This window comes from Orcinus orca, chromosome 4 (assembly GCF_937001465.1).
Source record: "Orcinus orca chromosome 4, mOrcOrc1.1, whole genome shotgun sequence".
In the NCBI taxonomy this organism is placed as follows: Eukaryota; Metazoa; Chordata; class Mammalia; order Artiodactyla; family Delphinidae; genus Orcinus; species Orcinus orca.
Genome location: NC_064562.1, coordinates 135,164,023 through 135,180,196, shown reverse-complemented (window position 1 = coordinate 135,180,196; position 16,174 = coordinate 135,164,023). Strand labels below are relative to the sequence as shown.

Sequence of the window (16,174 nt, the reverse complement as noted above, 5' to 3'; positions counted from 1 at the left end):
ACAGGACCTTATTGTGTTAGCCTCAAACATTATATTTCCTTTCTACTTCACCTCAGGGAATACTGGTAGAGCAATTAGTTGTGATAGTCCCTATTATTTCTAACTTCCATTCCAACTTAATTATCCTCCTGGTTATAGTTTTTCACTTTCTTTTCTGAAAATGAGAGACCATGGCCTTAAATGAAGAAGGGAAAGAAATGAACAATTAGTGAATACTTGCCCTGTGCCATGCATTGTGCTCAGTGCTTAGGTGTTACCATTTAAGTCTTACAGCAAAACAAGTAGTAATGTTTGGAAAAGTAAGTAACTTGTTGATATGAGAAACAGAGTGAAGATTTGAGGCCAAAGCCTATGTATTTTTCTATTGCAGCTTGTAATTTTAAAGGTATGTAATTTAAATAAGATGTAAGGAGAAAAGTTCCTAAGGAAGGTTTTGGGAAAACATTAAAGAGAATGGATTCTCTGAGGGTGTCTTCCTGCTTAAAAGTCAGAGTTGTTAAAGGAGGTATAGCGTGGTGTTCTGGAAAGAACAGCAAACTGGGACTCAGGAGACTCAGATTATAGCCTGATATCTGTTCCTACATGACTTTGGGAAAATAATTTAAGCTCTGGGCTTTAGTTCTCTCATCTGCAAATAGAGTTGGTGTGGCAATCTCAAAAGTCCTTTCTATTCTGTATTCTCTTAAAATTCTTTCTGTACCTTTAATTCCATAAACTTGCATTTTCTTAATTCTTTATCCATTTGATTTATTTTAAATTTATTTGATTTAGTTTTCAACCTTTTGTGTGTATGTGTAATTTGCAGATAGAAAGTTAATTCCATATCCCTGCAAAATAGAAGGTATCATTCCCTAACTTTCCCAGTGGCGTGCAGCTAGCGTTTCAAACCCATGTCCATCTTACTTAAAAACCCAATTCTTTGCCTTCACATTATGCTGATTTTTTCCTTTAGGAGATTCTTATGTTTTGTAGTTCCTATAATATAAACACTAGATGAACTTTTAAAAAATGGAATTTACCTGAGTAAACTGAATTGTATTTGTGAAGGCATGTTATAATGAAAACAAGCTATTTATGTCACTTAACTGAATATTAAAAGCACAGGTATAGGTAAGCATTCTTTTTTTTTTTTCCCTTGAAATCAAAATGTTTCTCTGATGGGTAAGATAAATCTGAGAAAAATTAAATGGCTGCTTTTCTATTCGTAACTACTGTTGCAAAATTCTGTTTTTTAATGTGTTGAGTACATATAATACCTCTGTGTATTCCCAGACAAATATGTGTACCTCTACTGTTTAATTGCAGACCCATGAATACACTGACTTTGACAGGCCAGTTCAGTTTTGCGGAACTTCACTCTTGGGTGGTTTTTTGCCTGCCTGAAGTTCCTGAAAAACCTCCAGCAGGAGAATGTGTGACATTTTACTTTCAGAACACCTTCCTGGATACACAACTTGAAAGTACCTACAGGTAAATAAAACTTATTCCTGGTTCACATGAGTTTTTTACATAAATGGAACTTCTAAATTTTCATAAGTTTTAAGGCAGTAATAATTTGCAAATAATATGATTGAAAAACTATACTGTTTAAGAGAATCTTTGAAAAACAAATGGAATTAATGAGTTTAAAAAATTATTGACTAAAGGGCTTCCCTGGTGGCGCAGTGGTTGAGAGTCCGCCTGCCGATGCAGGGGACACGGGTTCGCGCCCCGGTCCGGGAAGATCCCACGTGCCGCGGAGCGGCTGGGCTCGTGAGCCATGGTCGCTGAGCCTGCGCGTCCGTGAGCCTGTGCTCCGTAACGGGAGAGGCCACAGCAGTGAGAGGCCCGCGTACCGCAAAAAAAAAAAAAAAAAAAAAAAAAAAATTATTGACTAAAGATGAATATGAAAGAGCAATACCTTTCCAATTCTCAGCCATAACCAGTTAGAAGATAAATTGTTTAAAAAGATTCGTTCAGAGCAGCGATAACAATAACAAAACGTACATGTAAAATCTGTAAGAATATTCTTTATTAGAAATACATAGAACTTCATGAAGAAAACTTTAAAATTTTATTGACATTAAAGAGTTGATTTAATGGAGTAATATATTCTATAGTTATCAATATGAAGACAATGTAAACATGCAAGTCCTTCCCAAATTGATTTGAACATTTATCCTAATTCCAGTAAGAATTACAAGAAGAATTACCATTGAATTTCTTTATGCAAAAATAGGAAATGGCTCAAGAACTTGAGAGCTTAGAACGTGCAGGCTTTTGAAGTGACCACATTGAGGTGAAGGTCATTATTCCTTGACACTCTTCTCAAGCTCCCAGTTGCCCTCCTGCCCCCTTCACTGTCAGTCCCTACTCATCTCCCATAGGCTCCCCTAATTTCTGTTTCTGAATATAGTAGAGGCTAAAATTTCCTTCTCCTTTGTTCTTTTTCTGAATGTGTTGGGTAAGGCTGGTTTCTCTACATCTGCTTTGAGCTTGTACCCTCATACTTCTGCAAGGTTTTTGCATTCTCATTCTCTCACATCTGTAGGTTGCTTTTGTTTGTTTGATCTTTTGTTTTTTGTTTTTTGATTTTGTTTGTTTGGAGGGGAGGAGGTTTCTTATCTTCTCTCTGTCTCTGTCTCTTAAAGCTTCTCTCCCTAAGCAGTTTACTGAGGTATTCTACTTTCTGCTTCCTAGCTGAGACTTTACCATGCTAGGTTCTGGAAACAACAGTGAACACATAATTTTACCTCTGAATATAGCCTTTGGGACCAAGAACTCTCCAGAAATCTAATTGGTTTTAGCATCAGTTCTATGGGGGTGTTTCACTGTACCCTCCAGGGGATCTTACCTGTGTAAACCTGGAATCATGACTTCAGTTTTGAAGTACCACAGCGAACCTCACGTTTTAATCATAGCAGACAATTTGACAGGCCCCTGGCATACTACATATTTTTATAATAGCATACCTTTGCTTTTTACCATTCTGTGTCTTTAAATATTCTTTCCTTAATAGTCAAAACTCTACTTATTCTTCAAGGCCCAACTCAATAGGTACACTTTTTAAGTCTTCCTTGATTCTATTCTCTGTTCCCATAACATTTTATTCTTACCTGCCTTAGGTTTTTATTGTTATTTTTTTGAAGTATATAATAATTTTTATGTAAGCTTGTCTGTAAATCAGATTGTAAGCTCTGGGCAGAGTTTATTCTTAATTAACTTTGTATGTATCCTCCAAGTATCTAACACATGGCTTTGAACATAGTGGTACACAGTAAAGGTTTTTTGTTCCATAAAATACATATATATGGAAGAAGTATAGAAGCGTGTACTTTGGAGACAGACATACTTAGGTTTGAATCTGGCTCTGTGACTCACGAGCTATTTGCTCTTAGCTACATTACTTAACTTTCTGGGTTTCAGTTTCTTTTCTGACGAATAGAAATAGTAGCACTTACTTCACTGAATTGTGATGCTTAAAGGAAGATAAACCACGTGAGTCATTCCGCAGTGCCAGGTACTGCATAAGTATTTAATGTTAAATATTATTAATTAAAATTGAAGACTAGTGAAAAAAATCTCATGATTTCTAATACATAATTGGGATCAAAATAAGTGTGTATTATTCATCTTTCTAGAAAAAAAGAAAAAAAAAGCAGTCAATATAAAAGCAAACAAAAAGGCAACACTGAATATGTAAAAGATGGTATATATTAATTAGGAAAATTTTGGTCATCATAAAAAGGAACCAAACGTAAGCAGGCTTAACCAAATAAAAGGAATTTATTAGTTCATATAACTTAAAAGACTAGCAGTAGTCTGCCTCAAGCATAACTGGATCAGTGGCTTAACTGATATTGTCAAGACTTTATCCCTTTCCATTGCTCAGCTGTTTTTGTCTTCTCTTGGCTTTCCTATGTAGTGCCATGGTGGCCACCAACAGCTCCATCCAGCTTTATATCTTTTCAGCTACCATAGCCTTTCTTTCCCACTAGTTCCAATAAAAGTCCCAGGATTGAGTATCATCGTTGAGTCGTGAACCACTGTGCTCAGGGGTATGGAATACGCTGCTGAAAACTTCCTCCTGAAGTCCCAGAAATGGGGTTGGGGCCAGTGCCAATGAAACTATATGGATTGAAAAGGGTGAGAGAGAAAGAGAGAGAGAGAAGGAGGGGTTCCATAAAGAAAAAGAAGGGTCCTGTGAACGTAAGAAGTGGCAATGGATGCTGGGCATGGAAGAACAGAAGATGTTACTCTTAGGTTTGATATTAGCTTTCTTTTAAGGATGAAGCATATAGTCATGCTGTAATTTATGTGATTACATAAAAAAAACTTATATGAAAGCAGGCAATTCTAAATGCATTTTATATACATAGGGGTTAGCTATTGGAAATTTTATTAGTGAAAATGAAAAGAAGTTGTTTTAAATGAAGAACTTATATAAATTGTCATATCTTTCGGAGGCATGTGTCTAACATCTTTTATTCAGTTTTACAACTATGTTTAGAACTTGAATCACTACAACAGTAAAAGGTTACATGTTTAAATATGTTTTACATTAATAATGAGATGTGTATATAAAGAAATCTAAAATTAAATGAAGTCTAGACACAAGGTCCTATTTGCAAAATATGTATTTATTGGATGTATTTCCTTCTAAAGCTGTTCTTTTAAAAATATTAATTTTATAGAAAAGGTGAAGGAGTTTTTAAATCTGACAACATTTCTACTATATCCATCCTAAAAGATGTGCTCTCTAAAGAAGCTACAAAAAGGAAAATTAACCTCAACATATTATACGGTAAAAAAAAAAAAAAAAAAAAAAGAATCATTCTTTCTGTTTTTGGGGGGGGTTGTTGTTACAATAAGAATGTTCCTGATCAAAGTGACTTATCTAATTGTGCCTGACTTAACTTCTTATAGAGATAAATGAAGTATCAGTCAAACACACTTTAAAGCTAATCCACCCAAAGCTGGAGTACCAGTTGCTTTTGGCTAAGAAAGTGCAATTAATTGATGCTTTAAAAGTAAGTATTTGTGTCACGGGACTCGTGATCATTATTTTATTGTGATGGGATTTCTAAAATTGTAAAGACCTTAAAGTTTTCCACTTTAAATCCACTTTACACTGGATTAAATTTTGAACATTAAGTGCTTCTGTTTTTAATTTTAAATAAGGAATTGCAGGTTCATGAGGGAAACACAAACTTTCTGATACCAGAATATCGCTGTATCCTAGAAGAGGCAGATCACCTACAGGAAGAATACAAAAAGCAACCTGCACATCTTGAAAGACTCTATGGTTAGTGAACTATTCTAGAATACCTTGTCATATTTCTTTTCTACTGGCTGTTTGCAAAGGATCACATGAGAGAAGCTGGGCAGAAGGAGACAGGCAAAGATTACAGCAGTCATGAACCAGTAACAACCCATGTACTGCCCAATATATTTATTTTGTCAAGTTGGTTTTAATGTTTAATATTTTTACTAGATAAAATACAAATAAATATTAAGAAGTGAAATAAGTCTAATGCAATGAATTAATCTATATATGTGAAGAAACCCAGTGTGAAATGAATGTATCCTATGAAGCATTACAATTTAGGCTATATTTCACACAAATAATTTTCAGTTTTTATTGCTATTCTGAAATATCAAAATGCAGCATTTAATATTTTTATGCAAAATTTAATAGGGGGTATATATGTGCTGTGTCAGTTTATGTTTAAAACTCATTCTGCTTTGGTGCTGAGAAGTTGAATGTTTCACAGTTGTATTGAACAAGCAAGAGCAAGAGGGAGGAAGGAAGGAACAGCTTAAGGAAACATTTTTTGTGATCTTTATGTAAGACCTATTGTGCATAGCACGCCTATTTATTTATAACATCTTTATAATTAGGGGGGATATTTAATCCTTACAACAGCTCAGCAAGGTAGATAGTGTTATCTCTGGTTTTCACATCTGTAAACTGAAATCTGAGCTTAAGAATGTGTTGTCACATAGGTAGGTGGTGGCAAAGCCTTCATTAGAACCTCCTTGCCCCCAAATGCAAGCTGTTTGCACTGTGCCGAGTCTTCTGTAGAGTCAGTTGGTATCATCAGTCCATATTGATCCTTAAGATCTACCTAATGAATTTATTTTATGCCCAGAGACTTGCTCATAAACGGTAACAATAATATCTAATATCTTAATATTTACTATGTGGCAAACACATGATCTTTTATCCCCATTACAACTTAGAAGATGGGTGGTGCAGAACCACCATATCTTATCACCAATTCCACAGTCCAGAGAGCTTTGAAATCAAAAACTTTGTTCATAAATCATTTGGCAATAAATCTGACTTGATCTGAATTAATGACAAAACCTCACTTAAACTGATATGAGGTTATTTATAGTTTTTTTATTCCACTTAGTATGAATATTCATATATTTTGTTGCAGAAATGTTATGTTTTGTTATCAGATGCTGCCACTCACTTTCCACGGGTATTATGCCATATATATGGTATATTCCTTTTATTATCTTCCTAAAATGTGAAAAATTCTGAAACACATCTTGCATCAAGAGTTTTGGATAAAAGATTGATAGCTTGAATTATTCCCACTATATATATGCAAAAACTCAAAGGTGAAATAATTTGCCCAGATCTTTGAAACTAGAAATATTTGCCTTCAAGTCAAATCCTAAGAATGGTCAACATATAGATGGGATATTTTAATTCAGATAAAGCTGTTATGAACAGAATATGTCTACACTGTGTCAAAATGGTCAGCCTGGTGGAAAAAAAAAAACCCACTTGTTGTAATTTTATATATACCAATAGCAGTTCAAAACTGGCCAGCAGTTGATTGTCTGAATTAATAGCTTATAGCCAATTGTTAAGAGGGTTATTAGCCAAATGATTTATATTTTGAAACTTGCCTTAAAATCCCCCCCAAATATTTTTTGATGCATCAATCCTTTCAGATTTCTGTATGTTAAATAATGGAATTACAGGTGCTTAGAAATAGATTCTCAAGCAGTCGCTTACTTTCATTAAATAATGTGTCATTAATAGAATTAATCAATGACAGAAAATTAACATTTTTTCTTTATAGGCATGATCACCGATCTTTTCATAGATAAGTTCAAATTCAAAGGCACCAATGTAAAAACCAAAGTGCCTCTTTTACTGGAGATTCTGGACAGTTATGACCAAAATGCATTGATTGCTTTCTTTGATGCTGCATGAAATATAAATAAGGTAAAGTTCCAAAGAAGTTGTATGTTTAAATTAAAAATGTTAAAATAGAATTGCAAGCTAACTGTATATACTTTTATTTCAAGTGCGTTTTTTAATATTATCTAAAAATATATGTTATGACTTTTTTTTAGTAATGCTTCTATTTTTTTTGACAAATGGAACTTTTTTTTAATTTTTAAAATATTTATTTATCAAACAACCCATATATTGTTAATATAGACATCGTGCAAGGTTAAAACATATTCAAACATCAAGATCCGCATTCAGGGCTTCCCTGGTGGCGCAGTGGTTGATACTCAGCCTGCCAATGCAGGGGACGCGGGTTCGTGCCCCCGTCTGGGAGGGTCCCATGTGCCGCGGAGCGGCTGGGCCCGTGAGCCATGGCCGCTGGGCCTGCGCGTCCGGAGCCTGCGCTCCGCAGCGGGAGAGGCCATGGCAGTGAGAGGTCCACGTAAGTTCTAGAGGCTGGAAGTCTGGGGTCAAGGTGCCAGCGTGGTTGGGCTCTGGTGAGAGCTCTCTTCTTGGCTTGCAGATGGTTGCTTTCTTGTTGTGTCCTCACATAGCAGAGAAAGAGGAAGAGGAAGAGGAGTAAGAGAGAAAAAGAGAGAGAGAGAGAGAGAGAGAGAGAGAGAGAGATAGGAGGACAAATGGAACTTTTTTAAAATAAAGAGAATTTTTATTTTTAAAACAAGTGGAATGATTATAAAGGATTTTAATGAATTTTTTTCAAGTGGATGTTTTATAACAATCATTGTATAAAATAATTATTTTATAATAATTATAATGTTTCTAATAATCGAGAACTATTATTTGGAAAATAAAAATATATTCAAATATTTAATAAGCTAACACACATATGTATAAACTGCTTTACGGTTTTCAAAATGTATTTACATATGTTACCTCATTTGATCTTTTTTCTTTTAATTTATTTTTGGCTAATTTTTTAAATTAATTAATTAATAATTTTTTTGCTGTGTTGGGTCTTCACTGCTGCGTGCGGGCTTTCTCTAGTTGCAGCGAGCCGGGGCTACTCTTCACTGCGGTGAGAGGGCTTCTCATTGTGGTGGCTTCTCTTGTTGTGGAGCATGAGTTCTAGGCACGCAAGCTTCAGTAGCTGTGGTTCGCCAGCTCTAGAGCGCAGGCTCAGTAGTTGTGGCGCAGGGGCTTAGTTGCTCCGCGGCATGTGGGATCTTCCTGGACCAGGGATCAAACCCGTGTCCCCTGCATTGGCAGGTGGATTCCTAACCACTGTGCCACCAGGGAAGTCCCTCCTCATTTGATCTTGACAACATATATTGATTATTTTGTCAAATCATGTAAGAAAACTGATTCTCAGTGAGGTTAAGTGTTTAAGAGGACATGCTATTATTTTGTAAAGGTGGAACCCAAGTTCTGGTGCCTGGATTGCGTTCTGGTTACTATGTATGTTGTCAACCAGGGGAAATAACATAAATTTTTTTTAGGAATTGAGATTGATTTACAATTGATTTTGCTGTTGCTTGGTAATGTTTTGTGACCCATGCTCAGTTTGTAAAATACTTGAGTTGGCCAGGGAAATCAGCAGAATTTGCACAGATTGGGGGGATCTTAACTTGATGTGCTGTAACCAGTAGGGCTATACAAGTATACTACATGTGAATAGTGTCGAAATAGTGACAGCTTCTTAGATTTTCCTGCACTAATATCCACTGATTTCTTTTTTATCATAAATGGAGGGAAATATGACTTTAAGGCTATGGAAGTCATTAATCTTAATTCATATTTTATTCATATTCAAGTGAATATTGTACTTAAAGGTTGTTTAAAATAGCATAAGGATTACAATAGAAAATAAACTATTCTGTGTGTTTTCAAGAAGGGCACACTTATGAATTTGTTGGAAAACAACAGTGCTTCTTAATTATATACCATTATATTTATTAGTTATGTGCAAGCCTTGTTGTATATTAAATGTGAAAATTTGTTAAAGGCACATATTGCTAAGAGAGTTTTACTTTTATAAGGTCATATTGTTTTTAATATGTTTAAACAACCTTCATTTCTAAATGGAACACATAATTATATCTAGGTCACTAGAATTTTACTCCGAGCTTTTTGTCGGCTGCCACACCTTGGGGAAAAAAAGAGATAAAAATTAATGACTGTCTAGTTGAATTTCTTGTAGTACATTACTGTTTGTTACATATATCAACAGTAGTTCAAGGTGGCACTTTAAATTAATTGCATCTTCATTAGGAAAAATAAAAAGCATAAGACTGTGAAGAAACACCTAAATGGTAAGATGACATTATAGTCTGTCAATATTATATCAGTTACATAAGCAGCGTGTTAAATGATTTATGCACGTTATTTAATACTAACGACAACTGTATAACGCGTAGATATCATTCCCAATTAACAGATAGGAAAATTGAGAATTGGAGACACTGAATAACTTGAACAAGACCACCAGGCCAGTATGTGGCCGGATCAGATTTTATACCTTGAGAAACTAGTCAGTCAAGCTAACTGGAGGTCCTAGGGCAGAAGGCTGGGGCGGCCCGCTATTAATTGCTAAAGTTTAATTCAGTTTATCCTAGAGACAGCCCTTGCCCCGAGACAGGGACCGCCTAGCGGCCCTATTTAAAGTCACAGTAGACTTAGGCCCCGCCTCCCCGCCGGGCGCGCGTACTTCCTCCTGCCGCCGTTCGACGTCTCTTCGCCCCGCTCCGCCCCTGCTCGGTTGCCTTCGCACCGCCTTCACTCGCCTGCGACCGCGTCGCCCCGAGTGACGTCACGGGCCTCGGCTCTTTTCATTGGTCCATTTCAATAGTCGCGGGATACTTGAACTGCATGAACAGCCGCCGCTCCGGCGGGCTGCTCGCTTCATTTCGGGGGCGTCTTTGGCCCTCCACGTCCGGCAGTGCCTGCCTCCGCCTTTCGCAACCTCCTCGGTCCTACACGATCCCGAGCGGGCCAGCGGGTGGGTAGGCTGGCCCGAGCTGCGGCGGGCGGGTACAGCTGGAGTGTACCTAGGCTGATCGGCGGGACGCAGTGCACGCTGCTTGGCGCCGCAGGCTGATCCCGCCGCGCCCCCGGGAGCAGTGATGTTGGGCAGCTCCGCGCCCGGGCCTGCGGCCCGCGAGGCAGGCTCGGCGCTGTTAACATTGCAGCAGACGGCGCTCCAGGAGGACCAGGAGAACATCAACCCCGAGAAGGCGGCGCCCACCCAGCAGTCCCGGACCCGCGCTGGGCTGGCGGTACTGAAGGCCGGGAACTCGCGGGGACCAGCGCCGCAGCAGAGGCCTAAGACGCGACGGGTAAAGCAGTGAGCCGTATCTGCAGGAGGGTGGGCCGAGCGGGAGTTTTGCAGGGGTTTAGCCGGCAGAGGAGAGTGGCGAGAAAGCATCCCCTGGCCTTTTCGCGGGAAGCCAGGATCTGGAGTCCCTTGATCCCTGGTTTTCTGGAGTGTAGGATGCCACATTACTCCCATTAGTTTCTCCCATTACTCTCTCTGCCAGCACTCTGCGTTTGTGCTGCCTGTCCGCTCTCCTCCATTGGGAGTATTTTTCTATAGATAACGAAGTCAAACCAAGCCGTACAACATGAGTATGGCCTTTGCCCGCCTCCACGCCTTTCTCTCTGCTTTTAAGCCCCAGGCACTGCTCGGACTTCCTTCATCCTCCCCATATGGTTAAGAGATTACCTCTGCTTTAGGAAAGGGTATAAAAAATACTTTGCTTTTGGTCAATTCCGCCATCTTACCGAATTTGCTCTGTTGCTCCACCCTGGGGCGAAAGAGGTAAACCACTTTTTTGCCATCTCTCCTAAATTTGGCATTTTTCGCCCTGCCACTCCACCCATCTCGTGGCCTTGATTAGTTTTGCCCAATTCCACTTAATCTGACTCTAAAACCCTTGCAGGAATGCCTGTGACAAATTGGAACATCCCTTCTTTCTCCGACTGACTACTCAAATTTCCTTGTCTGGATTTTCCCCCCTAAAGTTTAATTTTCCTGATAGAGTAATTGGGAGTAAATGCAGTATAAGGGGATGAAAGCAGAACAAAATGCCACTTAATAGGCTCAAAGCCAGTTATTTATTTTTTAGGTTGCACCTCTTAAGGATCTTCCTATAAATGATGAGCATGTCACCGTTCCTACCTGGAAAGCAAACAGTCAACAGCCTGCATTTACCATTCATGTGGATGAAGCAGAAGAAGAGACTCAAAAGAGGCCAGCTGAATCTAAAAAACCAGAAAGTGAAGATGTTTTGGCTTTTAATTCAGCTGTTACTTTACCAGGACCGAGAAAACCACTGGCACCTCTTGATTACCCAATGGATGGTAGTTTTGGTAAGTTTTAAAGAAAATTTGTATCAAATTTGTATCAAATCAATGTAATCATATCATTTGATTACATCATCATTTGATTACATCATTACATCATTTGATTACATCGAATCAATGTAATCATAATTATTGAATAGACTGGATTAATGAAATTTTGCTTTTCAAAACATTATCTTACCTGATCCTTAACTACATTATGAGTTAGGTTTAATGTAACAAGTTTAGAAAGGGTGTGACTTATCTCAGGCCTCACAGCTAAGCCAAGACCCAGTGACCTACAAAAGGATCCTAATCCTGTGCTCCTTCTGGTACACTGCTAATCACATCAATTTCATTAGATCTCAGACTTATTTTAATCTGACCCTGGAAATGTTTGCTTGATTGGGAGAATATATTTCAGTTGTGTTAAGACTCACTTTGTACATACCATTCTCAAATAGAGTGCTATTTGAGAATGCAGCTTTAAATACTGAGATAGCCAACATCTCTTCCACCTTTAAAACTTTGTTTCTGTAAAATCAGTCTGAGTGATTGTCTGATACCAGAGAGGGACATTGTCCTCCTGTGAGTCAGAGTAGCTGCTATAGACAACTCTGACTACAGTTCGTGCTGCTTCTTTACCATCAGGCTATCGAGTCACTGGACAGCTCACTAAATTCAATCTCAGCTTTAGTTCTGTAGATGAGAGGTATAGCAGCGAAGTCCTATGGAAGTAAAATAATTGGTGTATTTTTATTTAAAATCTGCAACAAATTTTAAACTCAAACCTTGAAGTAAAAAGAATAATGGATATTTTTTGCCTTCAAAGATAATTTAAATTTACCAAAAAAGAATCACCCATTGATATTAGTGTTAATGTGTTTGAACTGCCCATAAGAAATCTGAGTTTCTCTTTAGCACACTTGTTAGCCCTACTCCTAGTTACTGCCTGGATTGTGCTTTGAATGTTAGACTTAGGGGTCTGCAAACTCTCTTTTGACAAATCCTAGATATCTCCAAACTTGGATTTTAACTTTGTCCTAGCAAAACCAGTGTACTCCTGTCATGGGAGATGAAGATACTTCAATACCTGCTCCTCTAACTCATTTTCCTGTTAATGGTTTGTCAGTACTTTTTCTTGTTAATTAAAATCATTCCAAAACTAAGTGGACATAGGTACTAAAATCAGAGTTAAATCTTCTATGTACTTTGTCATAACAAGCTCTTTTTAGTTGGATGAAATAAACACATTGGTAGTTTGGGACTCCTTACAAGGGCAATCACTTTTAGCTCTTAAATTAAGTCGAAAATGAAAAGTGAACTTCACTGTACTTTTGAATTCTCCCAGAGTCACCACATACTATGGATATGTCAATTGTACTGGAAGATGAAAAGCCAGTGAGTGTTAATGAAGTACCAGACTACCATGAGGACATTCACACATACCTTAGGGAAATGGAGGTAAAGGCTCTCTGAATCTACTTTTTACACTATTTGTTCACTGTGGTGAAAGGAAATTAAGAGGATAATGTTTTTAAGTTTTTTAACTGCCAGTGAATTACTCTAATGCTATACTTAAGTTTCTAGCATATAGGCAGCATCTGTTAATGGTAGAATGATCTAACTGCAGTTTTAACACTATACTAAGTAACCTTCTCAACAGGTTAAATGTAAGCCTAAAGTGGGTTACATGAAGAAACAGCCAGACATTACTAACAGTATGAGGGCTATCCTCGTGGACTGGTTAGTTGAAGTAGGAGAAGAATATAAACTACAGAATGAGACCCTGCATTTGGCTGTGAACTACATTGATAGGTTTCTTTCATCGATGTCTGTGTTGAGAGGAAAACTTCAGCTTGTGGGCACTGCTGCTATGCTGTTAGCCTCGTAAGTACAACTTGGTTTGTTGGGTTAAAAGTGATTAGTAGTATCTTTCTGTGTAGGGAAGAAATTGTGATCTTTTAAAGTATGACATTTTAACATACTATACAAGGCAGGGAGTCAGCGACTACTTTAGGGATGGTGGAGTGGATGAAACTTTTTAAATTTAGGACATTAATTTTCCTAGATCTGGATTTCAGGGCACCTTGAATGAACCTACAGATTGGCGACATTTTAATACACCAGGACTAGGTTACAGAGTGGTTCCTTCTACTTTAAAGTACTTTCTGGTATATAAGCAAAATCTTATCTTTTCTCCATTAAGACATGAAAACTAAAATGTAAATTATTTATTTTTCTAAGGAAATTTCCTACATTTTCAGTTACTTGGTGAACTCTGGCATTGTTCCCATCTTGGGAAGTCGGCCTCTCACTTCCTTTGACTGAAGTGGGAGAAATATTTGGGGCTTTTAATTAGCATTTACCTAGTCTTGGCTAGAAATGGTCAAGTATCAGTGCAAACAGGCAACTGGTTTTGGATTCGTTCCATTCATTCTGCTTAAGGGATTTCAAGTTGGGACAAACAAGCTTTTCTTATAAAAGGACTGATTACTTAAAACTTCTTTCATTGTAGAAAGTTTGAAGAAATATACCCCCCAGAAGTAGCAGAGTTTGTATACATTACAGATGACACTTATACCAAGAAACAAGTTCTGAGAATGGAGCACCTAGTTTTGAAAGTCCTTGCTTTTGACTTAGCTGCACCAACAATAAATCAGTTTCTTACCCAGTACTTTCTGCACCAGCAGTCTGCAAACTGCAAAGTTGAAAGTTTAGCAATGGTAAGTTCTTCTCATTTGCTGAATGAAGATTCTAAGGTCACAATTAGGGGCAAGCTCTAGTTTCATTATACAGCCTTGGACAAGGGATTTAGTATTCTGGGGACAGGTTAGTGCTGCAGCATGAAAGAAAGCCTACCATTGGCAAAAGAAAACATAAATGGAGAAAGCACTAGGAATAGTGGTATGAGGAGGAAGTCTTGGTAAATGGTAGCCAGAAGAGTTGTTTTTAAAGCTATTAAAGGAGGAAAAATACAGGATGAGAATGAAGCAAAATATGATAGTGAATATATTTAAAGATGTGGCAATGGTTGCTACAGAGCCAGTCTTAAAGATAGCAAAATATTCAGTCAGAAGGTAAGGATTTGAGTTTTGAATTCCAGAGCTCTTATGATCATAAAGTATATTTACTTTTTCATTCCAGTTTTTGGGAGAATTAAGTTTGATAGATGCTGACCCATATCTAAAGTATTTGCCATCAGTTACCGCCGCAGCAGCCTTTCATTTAGCACTCTACACTGTCACGGGACAAAGCTGGGTATGTATGGCGACGTCCTCACACATCCACCTTGTGCTGTAAATTCTTGTGCCAGATAGGTTAAATAACTGTCCTATACAACTGACAGTTGTCTAGATGTACTGAACTGGAAGAGCTATTCAACCACGTACACTGTTGAAAGCATTCTGTCTTACCTGTTTAATAGCATCTGTTAGGTAGAAAGCTTGGTTACTATTAATGCTTGGATTTGAAAGGTGTGCTTAAAGAATTCAGGCCATAAGACTTGCTGTTGGCAAGGAAAATAGTAAAAATTGATCGACGTTAGCAAAAAGAGCTTGAGAAAACTGGAAGATGTTAGTTGGAGGTGTTAGGACAAAACTCAAGCCAACTAATGCCAACTACTAACTTGTATTCAGTGTCTGTTACTAAAAACAAAACTCAGTGGTTCCGTCCTCCCTCCTGCAGCCTGAATCATTAGTACAAAAGACTGGATATACGCTGGAAACTCTAAAGCCTTGTCTCATGGACCTTCACCAGACCTACCTCAGAGCTCCGCGGCATGCACAACAGTCAATAAGAGAAAAGTACAAAAACTCAAAGTAAGAATTAACAGCAGTAGATACCAAAGAAGCTTGCTTTTCCAGGCTATCGTACGGTTCAGAGATCCTTGACATTTTAACTTTATTTAAGGGATTCACAAATCAGGCACAGCCTCCTTAAGCAACTGTTCTCTTAGCAGCCATGTGTTTTGAGCTTCTGTCTTGTATTTGAGGGAGAAGAGGGGAGAGGAACGGTGGGCATGCATGCAAGTGTTGGGGACCAGACTATGGTTTTATAACCATTAATTCAAGTAGACAGAAATAGCATTTGTGAGTTCCTAGTATATGTTTCATTCCATAATCTGTTTCACCCAATGAATGTTTACTAAAAATGGATTTTTTTTTCCCTGCTTACAGGTATCATGGTGTTTCTCTCCTCAACCCACCCGAGACACTAAATGTGTAACGGTGAAAGACTGCCTTTGTTTTCTAGGATGTAAATCACTCAAAGTATATGGTGTACAGATTTTATCTTAGGTTTTAATTTTACAATCATTTCTGAATACGGAAGTTATGGTCAAGTACAAATTATGGTATCTATTACTTTTTAAAGGTTTTAATTTGTATATCTTTTGTACATGTAACTATCTTAGATATTTGGCTAATTTTAAGTGGTTTTTGTTAAAGTATTAATGATGCCAGCTGTCAGGATAATAAGAAATAAATTGATTTGGAAAATTTGGTTTGTAAGTCAAATTTAATTTGAGGCAAAAATTTGACTTCAGGATTGCACTTAGAAAAATTAATTTGGTTTATTAAAGCATGGGGACAGGGAAGGCTTCTCCTTCCAACACACAGGTGATGACATTCACCTCCC

The 16,174-nt window shown here is 37.7% G+C and overlaps 2 protein-coding genes across 4 annotated transcripts in view; both read left to right on the top strand.

Moving 5' to 3' along the window:
* Positions 1-9,601, top strand: part of BBS7 (Bardet-Biedl syndrome 7) — a 44,475-nt gene extending 34,874 nt beyond the window's left edge. For 2 of the 3 annotated variants that reach the window (XM_033419348.2, XM_004265097.3), the window contains 5 exons: positions 1,306-1,470; positions 4,674-4,783; positions 4,906-5,009; positions 5,161-5,284; positions 7,083-9,203. In XM_033419348.2, coding sequence (XP_033275239.2) covers positions 1,306-1,470; positions 4,674-4,783; positions 4,906-5,009; positions 5,161-5,284; positions 7,083-7,216 — 637 coding nt within the window. In that variant the 3' untranslated portion in view covers positions 7,217-9,203. Of the gene's footprint in view, positions 1-1,305; positions 1,471-4,673; positions 4,784-4,905; positions 5,010-5,160; positions 5,285-7,082; positions 9,204-9,466 lie in introns of those variants that run through there. The other variant, XM_033419347.2, reaches the window with a different exon arrangement.
* Positions 9,602-10,317: 716 nt separating this feature from the next.
* Positions 10,318-16,035, top strand: CCNA2 (cyclin A2). The gene is made up of 8 exons (XM_004265096.3): positions 10,318-10,530; positions 11,320-11,563; positions 12,888-13,000; positions 13,203-13,426; positions 14,055-14,262; positions 14,684-14,797; positions 15,224-15,357; positions 15,715-16,035. Exons 1-8 carry the CDS (start codon positions 10,318-10,320, stop codon positions 15,761-15,763), a joined length of 1,299 nt encoding a protein of 432 aa, XP_004265144.2. The 3' UTR covers positions 15,764-16,035.
* The last annotated feature ends 139 nt before the right edge of the window (positions 16,036-16,174 follow it).

Excerpts from the sequence above, each read along its gene's own strand:
- CCNA2 (XM_004265096.3), top strand. The coding sequence starts at position 10,318 with ATGTTGGGCAGCTCCGCGCCCGGGCCTGCGGCCCGCGAGGCAGGCTCG. Across the intron at positions 10,531-11,319 it reads AGAGGCCTAAGACGCGACGG|GTTGCACCTCTTAAGGATCT; the intron begins GTAAAGCAGTGA and ends TTTATTTTTTAG. Across the intron at positions 15,358-15,714 it reads GAAAAGTACAAAAACTCAAA|GTATCATGGTGTTTCTCTCC; the intron begins GTAAGAATTAAC and ends CCCTGCTTACAG.